General features: G+C 44.5%; 1 protein-coding gene across 1 annotated transcript in view; it reads left to right on the top strand.

Moving 5' to 3' along the window:
- Nucleotides 1-18,985, top strand: part of LOC309564285 (microsomal triglyceride transfer protein-like) — a 227,562-nt gene that overhangs the window by 161,588 nt on the left and 46,989 nt on the right. The window contains exons 14-15 of the mRNA XM_082268911.1: nt 3,718-3,839; nt 6,703-6,927. Coding sequence (XP_082125037.1) covers nt 3,718-3,839; nt 6,703-6,927 — 347 coding nt within the window. The remainder of the gene's footprint in view (nt 1-3,717; nt 3,840-6,702; nt 6,928-18,985) is intronic.

Below are 18,985 nucleotides of genomic sequence, written 5' to 3' on the forward strand. Positions count from 1 at the left end.
CTGTGAGGATCTGGGACCGGATCGTTTTCCCCGCTGCCGGCGGGTCCGGTAAACGGGGAAAAGGACCAGAATGCAGCGGGAGGGGGGGGGGCACCTCTTCCGCCACCCCGGAAGGGTGATCCCGCGGCGAATCCGCCGCTGGGACCACCCTTATCGGAAAGCCAACCGTCCACCGTTTAAAAAAATACCAGGGTTATGGCAGCTATCTGCTGCCATAACACCGGTATTTAGGTTTAAACGGAGGACGTATATAAACCTTTTTGGACTTGGACATGGTGGCTGTATGAAGGTTGACAGGTACTCGGGTACTTTGCTGGGCAGGTGACAGGTACTCTGGTACTGATGAGCAAGTGGCAGGTACTTGAGTACTCCGATAGGCAGGTGACAGGTACTCGGGTACTCTTATGGGCAGGTGACAGGCAGGTGATAGGTACTGATGAGTAGTACTGATACTGATAGGTGATACAGATACTGTACTGATGATGGGTACGGATGATCAGTACTGATGCTAATAGGTGATAGGTACTGATGGGTACTGATGAGTACTGATGAGTAGTGATGGGTAATGATGAGCAGGTGGCAAGTACTCGGGTACTTCAGGTGTCAGGTACTCTGATGAGCAGGTGGAAGGTACTCGGGTACTCTGTTGGGTAGGTGACAGGTACTTGGGTACTCTGATGGGTAGGTGACAGGTACTCGGGTACTCCGATGACGGGTACTCAAAGTACCAGAGTACCTGTCGTCAGAGTACCCGAGTACCTGTCATCAGAGTACCCGAGTACCTGTCATCAGAGTACCCGAGTACCCGTCATCAGAGTATCCGAGTACCCGTCATCAGCATACCCGAGTACCTGTCATCAGAGTACCCGAGTACCCATCATCAGAGTACCCGAGTACCTGTCACCAGCCCATCAGAGTACCTGTCATCAGAGTACCCGAGTACCTGTCACCAGCCCATCAGAGTACCTGTCATCAGAGTACCCGAGTACCTGTCATCAGAGTACCCGAGTACCTGTCATCAGCCCATCAGAGTACCCGAGTACCTGTCATCAGAGTACCTGATGGGCTGGTGACAGGTACTCGGGTACTTTGATGGGCTAGTGACAGGTGCTCTTTATTGGGGGGGGGGGCAATCAGTGTGTTTGGGGTGCACTGTACTTGGTAACTAGCTGTTACCACAATCTCCTCCTCACACAGGATCAGTGTGTGAGGAGGAGAACACGGTGACAGCTAGTTACCGTGTTCTCTGATGACATTTGTGACCGGCTGTGATTGGACACAGCCGGTCACGTGGTAAAGAGCCAATTTCATTGGCTCTTTACCTAGATCGGGGATCGACTCTGTCCGAGGGACGAGCCTCGTCCCCGATCGCCGCGCTGCGCGCCCCCGGGGGCGCGCATTAAGAAAGGAACGAGCAGCTCGCGCTGGAGCCGCTCATGTGATCGGCTGTGATTGACACAGCCGATCACGTGGTAAACAGCCAATTTCATTGGCTGTTTACCTTGATCGGGGTTGGGCTCAGTCCGAGGGACGAGCCTCACCCCCGATCGCCGCGCTGCGCGCCCCCGGGGGCGCGCAGTAGCGGGGAGATCCGGGCGCCGTCATATGACGTCCGCCCGGATCGAGAAAGGATTTGTGCCGACGTCATTTGACATGACGCGGTACGGAAGGGGTTAAACACAGTGAGTACTAACTATCCGATGTTAGTACAGCAATCTCCAAGCTGAGCTATTGTGTTCTGACAGGGGGACTACCCCCCCCCTCCCGCCAGAACACGCCGGTCAGTGCTCACAGCTATTGGCTGCCAGCGCTAATTAGATGCTGATCGGATTATCTGCCAGATAAGCTGGTGTACACACGGGTCGAAAGTCAGCCAGTTTCTGTTAAACCGGACAATACCGGCCAATATTCAGCCTGTGTTTACCAAGCTTTAGTCTGTCTTTCATTACATATAATGCAATTCAAGAAGCCTAGCCTTTAAACCTTTAACCCTTTATTAGGACAAACAGTGTTCAAATCTAGTTATTATTAATAATGGAGATCTGCCTGCACAGTACACATAGGGTTAATTATGGCGAATGCAGCTACCCAGCCCCTCATAAACAAACAGAACCAGTAACAGTTTCCATTTACAGAAAAGAGCATCTAAAAAAGGTAAGACGCTTTTTTTAGTTTTAATATTTTAGGTTGTGAATGACGACTTGTAACAAATATAAGGTAGGTGTTGTTCCATTTGGCTTTAAAGTGGAAATACACTTTGAAGTGTATCCAAAGGCAAAGCTTTGCTGGTTTTGGGCGCTCCTTTAACTGAATACCACTAGAAATTTCTAAGGCTTTGGCATTCCAGTGAACCACGGTGAGAGCTATGTATCCACAAACAGATACAACTTGGAACAGTGGTGAACCTTCCCAGGAGTGGAAAGGTCCATAATTACTCCAAGAGCACAATGACAACTCATCCAGGAGGTCATAAAAAATCCATACCAATATCTAAAGAACTGCAGACCTCAGTTAAGGTCAGTGTTCATGATTCAATAATAAGAAAGAGTCTGGGAAAAAATGACATCCATGGGTGAGTTCCAAGGTGAATGCCACTACTGATCAAGCAGTCCAAACCTGCCTGGCTATTTGTGAAAAAGTAATGGCCCCTAAACCTAATAACTAGTTGTGCCACCCTTGGTGACAACAACTGCAATCAAGCGTTTGCGATAACTGGCAATGAGTCTTTCACATCGTTGTGGAGGAATTTTGTCCCGCTCTTCTTTGCAGAATTGTTTTAATTCAGCCACATTGGAGGATTTTCGAGCATAAACAGCTTGTTTAGGGTCATGCCACAGCATCTCAATTGGATTTAAGTCTGGACTTGCTGCTGTGTTTCGGATCATTGTCGTGCTGCATAACTCAAGTGCGCTTTATGGTAAGTCTTCCAGGTCCTGAAGCTGCAAAGCAGCCTCAGACCATCACGCTATCACCACCGTGCTTGAATGTTGGTATGGTCTTCTTTTTATGAAATGCTGTGATAGTTTTATGCCAGATGTTATAAGACGCACACGTTCAAAAAAGTTCAACTTTTGTCTCATCAGTCTACAGAATATTTGCCTTAAAAGTATTGGGGATAATAAAGGTGTTTTTTTTTTTCAAAGTGAGATGAGTCTTTGTGTTCTTTTTAGTCAGCAGTGGCTTTCGCATCAGAACTCTCCTATGGATGCCATTTTTTTCCCAGTCAATGTATTCTTGTTAAATCATGAACACTGACCTTAACTGAGGCAAGTAAGGCCTACAGTTCTTCTGAGAGCACTCTGTTTCAGAAACTTGCAGCTTCCATAAGAACTCCTGAGGAAGCCTTTACAGTGAAACATGAGCGGAAGTTTGCTGCACTGCTGTTCAAAATCGCAAAACCTTTGTGGTGGTTTTAATAATAATATTTTAATCTTTTCTATATGTAATAAAAGGATTGTTTTTATCAAACTCTATACAGTTGTGAAATTGGAGTTTCTGGTAACTTTAAAGTCTAATCATTATTACTAGAAATTGGTTGTAAAGGCTTTATTGACTTCCCTTTAATGTCTTAACTTGCCCAATTAGAGGCAGCTTGTAACCCCCTCCAGTGAGCCTCAAAACTTTCCATTGTGGAACAGAATCTGGTTCATACATGACTTTTAATACATTTCAACTTCAGTTATATCAGATCTGATATATTTGTGTTCATTTGTTTAGCTACAGATGATCTGGCTTCCACGTATGGTGATGACCTTCTCTTCACCGAGGCTGGGCTACTGAAAAGAAGCACATTTTACATCACATTATTTGACCGCAACCATCATTTCAAGACAATGCAGGTTCAGTTTAAAGCTGTATATACTGTATGATGACATGTGATATGATGAGATCATCAGAAATCCCATTTGCCTTCTCCCATTCCTACCTGAAGCAACTCAATCATTCCTGTAACCAGCTAAGCTGTGATAGCAAAATTCACTGCAGTATACACGTCCTCTACCATTTCTGCTTTGAGCTAACAGCATCATGATAGTGTGCTTAAAATTCCACTAATTACTTTTAGCCCTAGACTGACACATTCCAGAGCCCTGTGTAGCAGCAGGGTTCCCCCAACTATAATGCCTGCAGTTCCTAAATCCAATAACTTTTTACAGAGTGTACAGGGTAACTTTTACGTTATACATTTTATATTACATTAAATTATATATTTATACATTATTCTCTTATTTGACACTCAGATCAGAAAGTTTAAATTAGATTGTTTGCATAAAAGTTTGGGATTACCAGAATAAACAGAAATCCTCAGCTGCCACTTAGCTACCGTATAGCAGTACAAATTGATCCAATCAAGTGCTGTCTATCATAAGAGCCGGTAAAAGGATTTCGTACAACAGCGGTAGCCGAGTAAGCGGGAGATCCCCGCTCTGTGACTCTAAACTTCATGCAATGGTAAGACTGATTGTAGGCAGTGATCAGGCTGCAGTGATGGGCAATGGTGAGGCTGCTATTGGGCACTGATCAGGCTGCAATGATGGGCAATGGTGAGGCTGCATTGATGGGCTCTGGTGAAGTTGCAGATGGGCACTGATCAGGCTGCATTGATGGGCAATAGTGAGGTGGCAGATGGACACTGATCAGGCTGCATTGATGGGCAATAATAAGGTGGCAGATGGGCACTGATCAGGCTGCATTGGTGGGCAATGGTGAGGCTGTTAACCGGTTGCCGACCGCCGCATGACTATATACTGCGGCGGTCAGCCCCGGCCAGGCAGAGTGACGTACCGGTACGTCACTTGCCTGTCACTTCCTTGTGAGCGGAGGCGCGCGCCCGCCGCGGCTCGTTCACAGGGAAGTTAGTGCATATGACCGGCGGACCCGATGTCCGCCGGTCACTCGCCGATCATCGGTACAGAGGGAGAAAGTCAGGCGGCTGATGTAAACAAGCCGCCTGTCATTCTCCCCTGTGTAGAAACAGTGATCAGACGGTTCTACTATGTGGGACCGTTGATCACTGTTCCTACACTAGTAGCCACAGCCAATCACAGTAGAAAGCACGCCCCTAGGAACACACTTAACCCCTCCCTCCCCAATAAAGTTAACCCCCTTCCCTGCCAGTGTCATTTTGCAGTAACAGTGCAAATGTATAGCACTGATTACTGCAGTAATGTCACTGGTAACCCCAAAAGTGTCAAAAATGTCAGTCAAGGGTCCGATCTGTCCGCCGCAATGTCGTAGAACCGCAAAAAAAATCGCAGATCGCTGCCATTACGCGTTAAAAAAAACACCAAAAATGACAGAAATCTTTCCCTTAGTTAGTATAACTTTTGCGCAAACCAATCAAAATACGCTTTTCGCGATTTTTTTTTACTAAACATATGTAGCAGAAAACAAATTGGCCAAAAATGTTAAAAAATTTAGATTTTTACATTTTTTTGGGGGGAATTTCATATAAAAAAATGTGAAAAATATTGTTATTTTTGCAAAATTGACGCTCTTTTTTTGTTTATAGCGCAAAAAGTAAAAATCGCACAGGTGATCAAATACCACCAAAAGAAAGCTCTCTTTGTGGGAAAAAAAGGACGTCAAATTAGTTTAGGTACAGGGTCGCACGACCGCGCAATTGTCCGTTAAAGTCACGCAGTGAAAAATCGCAAAAAAAACGCTGGTCAGGAAGGGGGTAAAATCTTCCGGGGCTTAAGTGGTTAATGGGCACTGATCAGGCTGCATTGATGAGCAATGGTGAGGCTGCAGATGGGCATTGATTAGGCTGCATTGATGGGCAATGGTGAGGCTGGAGATGGGCACTGGTTAGGCTGCATTGATGGGCAATGATGAGGCTGCATTGATGGGCACTGGTGAGGCTGCAGATGGGCACTGATCAGGCTGCATCGATGGGCAATGGTGAGGCAGCAATGTGCATGGATTCGGCTTCATTGATGGGCAATGGTGAGGCTGCAGATGGGCACTAATCAGGCTGCATTGGTAGGCAATGGTGAGGCTGCATTGATGGGCACTGATCAGGCTGCATTGATGGGAACTGGTGAGGCTGCATTGATAGGCAATGGTGAGGCTGCATTGATGGGCACTGATCAGGCTTCATTGATGGGAACTGGTGATGCTGCATTGATGGGCGCTGACCCTTATCTTGCTTCAAAGTTCTTTATTTAAAATTTAAGTTTTTTTTCCTGAGACTTCCCTCTTAAAATGAAGGTGCATGTTGTACACCTATGCATGTTATACGCTGATAAATATGGTAATTCAGAAATATTTTGCATTTTGGCCTTTAGATGGTACTTGTAATCATGGGAAATAGATGTATTAGGCAAAATATGGTGATAGTGTGTGACAGTTGGGTGAATTCTTGTGATAATCCTTCAGGATTTTTTTTGTTAAATTACCCCTATGATATTGTTAAAAAGGCGAACATATAGGAACTGCTTTCTGTTGCTAGAAAAAAATTATTGCAACACATCACTTTTTTTGGGTTACAGGCATGAATGTAGCAAGACAGAAGTAACCGATACTACACTGGTCACACATTGAAAATTCAATATCAAGTCTTTATAAATCACCCACTTTGCTGTTATTTCCTTTTATTTGTATACTGAAAGTTTTTTATGTCATAGTCAGCCGCATATTCTGTATTGTAGCACATTTTGAATTCAAATTATGAAGGTACTTATATATACTTTTTACACGCAGTTCACTGTTGAAGCCCAAGGGTTGGAATTTCTGATTGGCAATGAGGAAGGGGAGAATGAAGGAGATGATGCATCAGTTGGAATGTCAACTGTCTTGTTTGATGTCCAGCTGCGACCATTTGTATATTTCCAAGGATACATGGATTTAATATCTAAAGTGCTTTCGAATAGTGGAGAACCTATAAGCGTGATGAAAGGGAATGTTCTGCTAGTTGATTATCTACAGGTACATTTTCAAATATTATTTGCATGTTTAAATTGAAACTTTAGGCAGAACATTAAGTCCTGCTAGATGACTTCAGGCTGGCTCCTTTTGCAGGTATAGCTATGTAAAAACATTAAAAATAAGTGCCTATACTGTTTAAAATCCAGTAATACACTGTCTCACCCAGCTCTGCACATGCTCAGTTGCCCTCTATTTTTAGACACTGTCAAATTAGTAGATGCCGATCTACTGACAGCCTTAAAGCGGAATTAAGCCCTCTTATCCTTTATAGCCAAGGAAGCTGCTTCTGTTTGATCTGCAACTGCCATGGTGCTGCACACGTGATCAGTTATGACACCAGCAATTTGATGGTTTGACAGTTTGGTTGAGGACACAGGCATGTGACAGTCAGCAATCCTAACACTCCAGGAATGTAACTGTTTTTTTTAATCGTCAACTCGATTGGTTGAGCTCCGCTTTATGATTTATTGCTGTTCAGGGGTTCTGAGCTTCAGCCAAATGGCAGTCTCCAGCAAGAAGAAACTGGAGCAACTTTACAGCACATACTGATTTTGCTAACATAATTTTTAATGCAGAATGTATTTTCCTTGCTAAAGAACATTATTTCCTATCAAGTTGTTATGGGTAAAGTTCCGCTTTAAGACTTATAAGACTGATCACTTTGCCTGTCTGTACAAGGAACACTTGTATATATATGTGTATGGAAGTGTCAAACACTGGACATATTCATCAGTCTAAATGTGCAGTCTACAGTGAGAATCACCCCCCTCCCCTTTAAAATAATCTAATTTTGTTGCTTTGCAGTCTGAAATGAAGACAGACACGGTTTTTGTTTTATCCAGCTGTATTTACTAGTGCAACTTATAACACCCAAGTGAAGGATATAACACCAACATGTCAGAAAAAAATGTAAGAACAGAATCACTGAGTTGGAAAAAGGATCACGCCCCTTATGTCAGAATTTTGTTGAATCTCCTTTTGCTTTAATTACAGCCTTTAGTCTGATGGGACATGTCTCTACTAACTTTGCACATCTAGACTTTGCAATATTTGCCCACTGTTCTTTGCATAACTGCTCAAGTTCAGTTAAATTTCATGGTGACGATTTTTGAACTGTAGGTTTAAAGTCATTACACAGATTTTCAATGGAGTTTAAGTCTGGGCTCTGACTAGGTCATGCAAGGACATTCCCTTTTTGTCCCTCAACCATTTTGTGGTCATTTTTGCTGTGTGCTTTGGGCCATTGTCATGTTAAAAGATAAGCCTTCTTCCCAGTGACAACTTTCTGGCAGAGTGCAGCAGATTTTCCTCTAGAATTTGATGCTATTTTGCTCTATCCATTTTTCTTCTAGCCTAACAAGTGCTCCAGTCACTGCTTCAGAGAAACACTCCATAACAGGATATTACCACATCCATGCTTTACTGTAGGAATGGTGTTATTTGGATAGTGAGCTGTATTGGATTTCCACCAGACATTTCGTTTGGTGTTAAGGCCAAATAATTTAATTTTAATCTCATCTGACCATAACACCTTTTTCCATGTGTCCTCAGAATCTTCAAGGTTCGTTAAAGGTGGTCAGATGAGACTAAAATTGAATTATTTGGCCTCAACACCAAATTAAATGTTTTGCCTATAATTCACTTTAATAATGGAACCACCATAAAACCCATATCACCTTCGCCATTCTTACCCTCAATAATATAACAGCCATCTAATTTATTACACCCTCACTATTCTTACCATAACAATAGAACCACCATAAACACATATAACTCTCACCATTCTTACCCATAACAGTGAACATACCATATAACAATCTCACTGTTCTTACTGATAATAATGGAACCACCATAAAACCTTTGCCAACCTTACCCTTAACAATTGATTCCAACACCATTAATTCAATATCTTATTCATTTTTTTTCATATGCATGTTACTTCATATCAGCAATGATTGTAAAGCATCTGCATTATAGACAAAAATTGTGTAGCACTGCCCCCTTGAGGGCTGATGATATAGCACTTTCTGGATTCCCCTGGGTTACCCGTAGCAACAGTCTATGGAAACATATCACTTTAAATACTTGGCTTAGACAATGAACAGTCCAGGGGATGTTGTTTTGTAGTTTATTGTAGAACTTGAATAGGAGAAGGGATGAGTGGGATACTCCAACTGAAAACTATTCACAATGTTGAGGACAACTGATGTAGGATGTGGCAAGGCCGTGGCTTCACCCTGCCACTGAAGTGAAGATAATTTACTTGTTCCTGCTTGAGATTTCTCTTCAGGGTTCTAACTTGCCACTCCCTTTCTCTCTCACTGTGTGTGCAGACACCCATCCACTGACTCTATCCTCTGGGCAGACCCCCGGCAAGCTTCTCTGTACTCACAGACACTGTTTTTCCAGAGTCACTCTGCCTCCAACTCCACCTGTCAGCTTTCCAGGGCCTCTGAGTTCAGCCCCATATGCTGGCTCACAAGGCCGACCACCTGTGACCACCATCCACAGCAGTGGAAGGAGAGACAGCCGTTACCCCCCTTCCGGGACCTGGATTCCTGCCCAAAGACCCTCTGCCTCATGTGCTCTTGGCTTTTATACCCTATCCCATGATGCACTTCTCTCTGTGCCAAACCCATGGGTCAGTACCAAAGCCTGTGCGTCATTGGCCAGGTTTCCTCCACTGTCCAACAAACCTCCTCATTGGATACAGTGGGGACACTCCCTCAGCCCACATGAATCACACATTGAGCACATGGAGCAGGCCTAACTATTAATCAGGCTCCCCTGATAAGCAGAGAGAGCAACTAGATTTTGCCTGCCTCCCCTGATAGGCAGGCAGAGCAAACTATTCTCTCTACCTAGCACCTATCTAGGAGGGTGCCACAATTGCAACCCTAGCAGTCAGTATCCACAAATTTGTCAGGAATATTTCATGGTTATGCATTTGATGCCCATTGTCAGGAATATTTAATGTTTATGCGTTTGATCCCCATTGTTAGGAATATTTAATGTTTATGCGTTTGATACCCATTGTTAGGAATATTTCATGTTTATGCCTTTGAGTCCCATTGTTAGGAATATTTCATGTATATGCTTTTGATTCCCATTGTTAGGAATATTTTATGTTTATGCGTTTGGTGCCCATTGTTAGGAATATTTCATGTTTATGCATTTGATGCCCATTGTCAGGAATTTTTCATGTTCATGCGTTTGATGCCCATTGTCAGGAATATTTCATGTTTATGCGTTTAATGCAATAGGCATCAAATGCATAAACACTAGTTAAGCCCATATGAAGGCCAGTTCTATGGTCTCAAAAAGTTTGTTTGTTGCTTGAGTTCTTATAACTGGCTCTCATAAAGGTTTTACTTGTGGCCTTTGAATACCTCAGTCTAACACTACTAATACACTGTACATTTAGACTAATGAGTATGTCCAATATCTTCAGTTATCCTGGATATTGTTGGGATATACACTATATTGTCAAAAGTATTGGAACGCCCGCCTTTACAAGCACGTGAACTTTATTGGCATCCCAGTCTTAGTCTGTAGGGTTCAATATTTAGTTCTTCCAAAAGCGCATTTGTGAGGTCAGGCATTAATGTTGGATGAGAAGACCTGGCTCGCAGTCTCCACTCTAATTCATCCCAAAGATGTACTTTCAGGTTGAGGTCAATTAATTTCCTTCACCCCAAACTCGCTCATCCATGTCTTTATGGACTTTGCATTGTGCGCTGGTCCAAATCATTTAGTGGAAGGGGGATTATGGTGCGGGGCATACCAAGACATTTTTGGGCAATTTCATGCTCCCAAGTTTGTGGAAACAGTTTGGGGATGGCCCCTTCCTGTTCCAACATGACGACTGTGCAGGCCCTCCAAGTTCCTCCACCCCAAACTAGCTCATCCATGTCTTTATGGACCTTACTTGGAGTGATGTTGGAACAGGAAGGCTGCCATCCCCAAACTATTCCCACATAGTCGGGGAGCATTAAATTGTCCAAAATGTCTTGGTATGCTGACGCCTTAAGAGTTCCCTTCAGTGGAACTAAGGGGCCAAGCCCAACCCCTGATAAAACAACCCCACACTATAATTCCCCCTTCACCAAATAATTTGGACCAGTGCACAAAGCAAGGTCTATAAGGACATGGATGAGTGAGTTTAGGGTGGAGGAACTTAACTGGCCTGCACAGAGTCCTGACTTCAACCCAATAGAAGACCTTTGAGATGAATTAGAGGGCAGACTGCAAGCCATGCCTTCTTGTTCACATAAGTGCTTGACCTCACAAATATGCTTCTGAAAGAATGGTCAAACATTCCCATAGACACACACCTAAACCTTGTGGACAGTCTTCCCAGAAGAATTGAAGCTGTTATAGCTGCAAAGGGTGGGCTAACTCAATATTGAACCCTACGGACAAATACTGGGATGCCATTAAGGTTCATGTGCGTGTAAAGGCAGGTGTCCCACTACTTTTCACAATATAGTGTATATAGGCATTCTATACAAATAGAGAGATGAGTGGATGGGGACACCACACTGAACAATAAATCCTACCCAAAGTTCACAGTATCACAATCTGAGTACAAAAAAATTCAAGCAATATACTCAAAATTATATACAAAAAACACACCCATCCCCAACCCATTAAAAACTTGAACATTGCTCCCCACATACAAGCCACTAGCCTATGTGAAAACCTCTCTGACTACCTATCCTTCCTAACATGGTATCCCATATGGGATACTCCAAACCCCGAGGTAAGAGGGAAGAGTGATGAAACAAAAAAGTAATCACAGTTATCTTGGTTTTAAAACAGATAAATTGAATAGATTGCAAGTCTGTGGGAGGCTGTATTTCTAAGCTAACTATTTACAGTATACAACATTAGTGGGCTGTAATATAAACAGCAGGTAAATGAAAACCAGGCGCCTATAGCTGGATTTCATATTTTGTCCAAATATAACATGAGGAAGAAAATGATAGGTATCTATGTTTAGCTTTATGTCATTAAACAATGTGTTTTCATGGTGACTAAAAAGTGAGTAATGACATTGTCATTGCCAAGACTATCCCATTTTTTATTTAGTTTTCTCATCATGTTCACAATTTTTTCCTTCATTCATGAGTTTTAGCAGGTAATAAATATTCTATGTTTTAGATAGTTTTCCATAGAGAACACATAAATACTTCACACAGATTTTTCCCTTCCTACTCTTCTGGCAAATAACAAATGGGCAGACTTTTGCCAGTTATGAACACAGTAACAAGCAGCAATCTGCAGCAGCCTGCTCAGAATTCATCTCTTGGTGATATTTTCTGACTACAGGAAGGTAAAATCTAATATTTGCTTTTTCTTGGTTTCGGTCTCTTCTTGTCCTATCTACATCGCCATTGCATTTACAATATTGCAATGCCATATCAAAGTGTATCTAAGGCAATTTATTTTACATTTTATATAGAGTATGTAGCACCCTCCTAGGTAGGTGCTAGAGAGAGAGTATAGTTTTTGGGTTCTTTCTGCTTACCAGAGAGAGTGCCAGATACATTTATATTACTCTCTGCCTACCAGAGAACAGGATCCATTAGTGAGGTCTGCTCATGGTGCTCAGGTGCAACTCCGCTTACCTGAAATGTTTTACACTGGTCCAATAGGTAGGCATATTGGACGGTGGGAGAAAAGTGAGTGCACAAGCATTTGGTACAGCCCTGGTGATTAGCAGAGGAAAGTACCTCTGTGCATTCTGGGTGACTGTATAAAGCCAAGGGTACATGTGCTCTGGGTCTTTTAGCTTGAGAGCGGGGTCCCGGAGGGAGGAGTGGCTTCCCCTCCTCTGAAGAAGCTGCCATGTGGCCTCAGGTGCAGTGGCGTAGCGTGGGGATGCAGCCGGTCATCTCGCACCAGGCGCAATATTTAGGGGGGCACAAAATGATTCCCTTGCTGCAGCTTGTTGCCTCCCCCAGACCCCTACACCTCCGGTGAGGCATTAGGGCATTCCTCTCAGCGGCACCCTATTCCAGCTCCCCCTGCCCCAGGGCTCCTTTGGTCCAGTCTGTCCCTCTGGCGCGGGCTGTGAAACAGCGGAGGGGGAGGGGCAGTGCTCGGAGCAGTTATGGCCATGGGAGAGGTGCAGTGGCTGCTAGCTGACCTCCTGGTGGCAGGGATACCAACGAGTGGCTGGATGGTAGGGGCTCCTACAATACTGCCGCCCGCTGCTGGGGAGAGCTGTGATAAAATAGACGATGAGGCAGTAGAGAGGTAAGGAGAATGATGGATCCACCATCTGCATCGTACTGTGTGTGGAGGATGGGGGGTGAGTAGTGCAGGAAGTAGGTGTGTAAGGTAGGTCAGTGTAGGGGTCAGGTAGGTTAGTGTATGGGTCAGGTAGGTTAGTGTATGGGTAAGGTATGTCAGTGTATGGGTCAGGTAGGTCAGTGTATGGGTCAGGTAGGTCAGTGTATGGGTCAGGTAGGTCAGTGTATGGGGCAGGTAGGTTAGTGTATGGGGCAGGTAGGTCAGTGTATGGGTCAGTGTAGGGGTCAGGTAGGTTAGTGTAGGTGCCAGGTAGGTTAGTGTAGGGGTCAGGTAGGTTAGTGTATGGGTCAGGTAGGTCAGTGTATGGGTCAGGTAGGTTAGTGTATGGGTCAGGTAGGTTAGTGTATGGGTCAGGTAGGTCAATGTATGGGTCAGGTAGGTTAGTGTATGGGGCAGGTAGGTTAGTGTATGGGTCAGTGTAGGGGTCAGGTAGGTTAGTGTAGGTGCCAGGTAGGTTAGTGTATGGGTCAGGTAGGTCAGTGTATGGGTCAGGTAGGTCAGTGTATGGGGCAGGTAGGTTAGTGTATGGGTCAGGTAGGTTAGTGTATGTGTCAGGTAGGTTAGTGTATGTGTCAGGTAGGTTAGTGTATGGGTCAGTGTAGAGGTCAGGTAGGTTAGTGTAGGTGCCAGGTAGGTTAGTGTAGGTGCCAGGTAGGTTAGTGTAGGTGCCAGGTAGGTTAGTGTAGGGGTCAGGTAGGTTAGTGTATGGGTCAGGTAGGTTATTGAATGGGTCTGGTAGGTCAGTGTAGGGATCAGGTAGGTTAGTGTAGGTGCCAGGTAGGTTAGTGTATGGGACAGGTAGGTTAGTGTATGGGGCAGGTAGGTTAGTGTATGGGTCAGTGTAGGGGTCAGGTAGGTTAGTGTATGGGGCAGGTAGGTTAGTGTATGGGTCAGTGTAGGGATCAGGTAGGTTAGTGTAGGGGTCAGGTAGGTTAGTGTAGGGGGTCAGGTAGGTTAGTGTAGGAGTCAGTGTAGGTAGGTCAGTGTAGGTAAGTCAGTGTAGATAGGTCAGTGTAGGGATCAGGTAGGTTAGTGTAGGGATCAGGTAGGGTAGTGTAGGGGACAGGTAGGTTAGTGTAGGGGTCAGGTAGGTTAGTGTAGGGTTCAGGTAGGTTTGTGTAGGGGGCAGGTAGGTTAGTGTAGGGGTCAGTGTAGGTAGGTTAGTGTAGAGGTCAGGTAGGTCAGTGTAGGTAGGTCAGTGTATGGGTCAGGTAGGTCAGCGCAGGGGTCAGGAATGTCAGTGTAGGAATCAAGTAGGTCAAAACTACTATACTACTGGAAGGGAGTGCTAAAAGTCCCCGGGTTAGGGGGCGCAAATGACTTACCCTGCCTCAGGTGCTGACAACCCACGCTACACCACTGCTCAGGTGGTCATTGAGAGTCATTGATAGTCAGAGAGAAACTGAACCCAGAAATCCTGCAGAGCTTACTGGAAGGAAGACTCTGCAAAGGATCTGATTCTGCAGACAGTGAGTACAGATCTGTGTCGCAGGGCCTATCCTGAGAGGGCCACCCCTTCTGCTAGAATAGTCAGTGAATGGGTGTCAGTCAGGAGAATGCTAGAGAGTGTCCTGAAGATAATGCAGTTGCATCAAGTCTGCTGCTAGACAGAGCAAGAGGACTTAATTCTCCCATACAGATGTCAGTATGGTTAAAGCAGCGTGTCTGCTTCCACAAAGAACCTGGGGAGGCCAAGTGAGAGTTGTCCTTATCTAATGTGAATAGTTCAAGTTGGAATATCCCACTATTTCCTTCTCCCATCCAAGTTCCACAATAAATATAAAACCAAATCCCATGGACTGTTTATTGACTAACGAGCAAATGGGAGTAAAGATGGATGTGTGAAAAGTCCCCTTGTGACTATCTGATGGTAATCAGAGAGAGACCCAAGAAGTCATCATGCAGCAAGCCCTACAGGGACAGTGCTACAAGTAATAAATTGATCAATTTCTTGTTAGTTTTTTTACTATTGATGTCCCAATGGGAAAGTCTACCTCCATTTCGTATCCTGTAGAAACAACAATAAATTAAAGTAAATCTTTTAAAAGTGAGGGAACTGCCCTCTTTGGCAGTTGTCAAAAATACATAAAAATATAGAGAATTTCTATAAACCCCCAACCAGTTGTTTTATACAACAGATTTATTGATACACAATAAAACATACAAAAGATAGGTATACCTATTAACAACAACCTACAACTGAGATCTTGCACTTCTCAATGTGTGATAGGACCTGAACTTACACTTGAAGAATTTGCACAATATCTCAAGTCACCCCTCTGAAGACTGTATGGGAAATATAAACCAAAGTTGTGGGGTGTTCCCTTAAACATTAACCACCCCTCCCCGCAACTGCATACAAACGCCTGTTTTAGAGCTTCCCTGGTTTTTGAGGAGGTACCTGTACGTCTTACCACTCCGGCTCCTCCTTTGGACACAGCAGATCACAGATTGGGGTACAGGGCAATTGAAATTGGCCAATTAGATATGTGCAAAATGGAAAAATTAGTTTAGTTTTGTTTCAGATAGATTTGTTATGTTACTTATTTTGTTTGTTTTATTTTGTGTGTTTGTTTTGATTCATTTTGGAATTCATTTAGTTTAGTTTCATTAAGCCCCCGTTCACATAGAGGCGACCTGTGAGGCGACCTGGTCGCCTCACAGGTCGCCTTCCATAGGGAAGCTGCGGACCCGTTCTAATAGGAGCGACACAAGTCGCTCCGACTTAGAAAAAGGGTCCGGAGCTTCTTTGGGGCGACCAGGAGGCGACCGCCATAGACTTCAATGTTATGAAGTCCGTGGCGGCCGCTCCGAGGTCGCGGCGCGCTGCTCGCACCGCGACCTCGGAGGTGGCCACCCGAAGTCGGATCGCCCCTATGTGAACGGGGCCTTAGGCCCCGTTCACACTGGGGAGATCCGACTTCCCCAGGCGACCACAGAGATCGCGGCGCGCTGCTCGCACCACGACCTCGGAGCAGCCGGCACGGACTTCATAACATTGAAGTCAATGCAGGTCGCTCCGGGTCGCCCCAAAGAAGCTCCGGACCCTTTTTCTAAGTCGGAGCGACTTGTGTCGCTCCTATTAGAACGGGTCCATAGCTTCTGTATGGGAGGCGACCTACGGCGACCTGTCAGGCGACCAGGTCGCCTGACAGGTCGCCCCAGTGTGAACGGGGGCTCAGACCCCATTCAGACTAGCGCGACTTGTCAGGCGACTTGTCAGCCTGACAAGTCGCGCTCGGTCGTTCGCCATTGATTAGCACAGGACCCGTTCTAATAGGAGCGACACAAGTCGCTCCGACTTAAAAAAAGGGTCCTGTACTACTTTGGGGCGACCTGGGAGCGTCTTGCATTGACTTCCATTCCATTGTGCGAAGTCCCTGCAAGTCGCGCCGAAGTCGCGCCAGCGTGCACCGCGACTTCACAGGTCGCCCCTCGAAGTCGAAACGCCTCAGTGAACGCCTTTCATTCATTAATTCTCTAAAGAATTCCACATTTTTGGAACGATTCAAATTCGGATCAGTTGAACAATGATCAACCGATTTGAATTATGAGTTAAGAGTACCTGGTTGTTAAGGAGCAGGTCGGGAAGCCGGCCACCATGTCCTACACAACTGATGACTCAAAAGCTGTCTGCAGGCTTACCCACTGAGAGCTGAAATGTATACAAAAGAATGCCAGCAATATGAAATTCAGAAAAAAAAACAGCATGCCCCCCCCCCCCCCCAATCCACATCAGGCCCTTCAATGATATGGATTTTAAGGAGAATCTTGGTGAGCCTGGTGAACCCTGGTGAGCCTGGTTTGATTTAGGAGGGGCTCATCCATCTTTCCTGGCCTGCTGGGCTGCATGCTCGGATAAGGTTTTGGTATGAATTCTGGGGGGGACCCTATGCGTTTTTTTTTTTTTTTTTTTTTTTTTTAAATGTTGGCCTGTTTTTATTTCTGAATTTTCTATTGCTGCCATTATTTTTTTTACAATTCAGCTCTCAGTTGGGAAATCCGCTAACAGCTGATGAGTCGCCGGTTGTTAAGGACACGACAGCTGGCTTCCTGCCCCGTTACTTAAGAACAAGCTATTCTTCACACAGAATTCAAAACGATCCATCATTTTTTTAGAGCAATCCTAATTCAAATTGTTCAGAAAATTTGAAATTCATTAGAAAATGAATAAACAAAACTAAATTAAACGAATGGTTACTATTTCGTTCAAAGATTCGGATACATCCCAATCTCCGAATAACCAGAAATCCATCCGAATTTACATTCGGAGCGAAACAAATTGCATATGTCTAGTACCAATCACAGCAATCACACTTGTAAACAAAGGCTGCATGATTGCAGCCTTTAAGCCAGTTGATTTTAGGGCAGTTGGCTGTGAGAGGAAACCGACTGCTTACTACAGTGAGCAGTACTGTAGTAGCCAATCAGTTTTTTTGTAAAATAAAAAAATCATCCCAACCCCCTGAGCAGTGTCACTTTGGTGAAATTGTACTGCTCTGCCTGGTGATCAGAGACACTGGCTCCTACACTTACAACACTATATGCCAGTGCACCAGCCAGTTTTTCTCATCAATAGTCATAGCAGCACAATGTCACCACAATGACATGGAACTGCTCTGGTGACAGGACAGTATGTACATTTTTTTTTTTTACATACTGTCACCAGAGTAGTGTAGTGTCACTATGGTGACATTGGACTGCTGTGGTGGTGCCATCACCCAATATTTGACTACAGTATTCATTGTATTCATATTTACTTACACAAGCTGATGTGATTGTGCTATCATGCTGTCCCCATTCAGTTTATAGTAGGATATATTACATCAATTTTAACATTTTTTTCTTTTGATACAATAAAATATACTTTTTTACCAAATTGGTGTTTGTCAATAAGTCCAGGAGGGGTTCACAATACAAACACAATTGTATTTCTATTCCCTAAGCTATGGTGGTGATCATGTACAATGGCTTGCTGCTCTCATATGACTGTATGTCAGTGCAGCCAGCCATTGTCTCTGAACACCACTAAGCAGTACACCAGACCAGTGCAGCCAGTCAGTGCCTTTAATTACCACCAAACCATTCCCTGTATTCAGATCGCTCTTCAGAGAGCATTTGACAGACAGTGTGGAGGCATCACCTTCACCACCTCCTGCTTTAACCCCTTGGAGCCTGCACAAGCATCCTGATTCACCTAAATGGGTTGAAATCGGTGGGTTCTTCTCCCACTAAAAACAACAAGGGGTATAATTCCAACAATGGCTAAGAGGAAAACCATCACAGCCATGGCATGTGTACACTCTTGCACTGCTTCTGTAGCTAAAGGCGGTATTGGTTAAAACTGCAGCTCAACCATAAGGTTTTACTGCCTCCCAACCTTACATGTGAACAAAGCCCCTTATAGTGCAGCCAGTCACAGTATCTCTGAACACCACCAACCAGCAACAGTGTTCCTGATCACCACCACACCAGTCACAGTGTCACCCGTCTGGTGTATGCCAGCAATAATGTTTTTACTCATCACCACACAAGTCCCAGTGTCACCAGATCAGTGTAAGCCAGCAGCAGTGTTCCTGATCAGTGCCACAACAGTGTCATTAGACCAGTGTAAGTCAGGAACAGTTTCCCTGGTTGCTGCTACACCAGTCCCAGTTTTACTAGACCAGTGTAAGCCAGGAACAGTATTACTATTTGCTGCTACACCAGTCCCAGTGTCACCAAACCAGTGTAAACCAAG

This window comes from Pelophylax lessonae (assembly GCF_965119305.1).
Source record: "Pelophylax lessonae genome assembly, chromosome: 9".
Taxonomy (NCBI): Eukaryota; Metazoa; Chordata; class Amphibia; order Anura; family Ranidae; genus Pelophylax; species Pelophylax lessonae.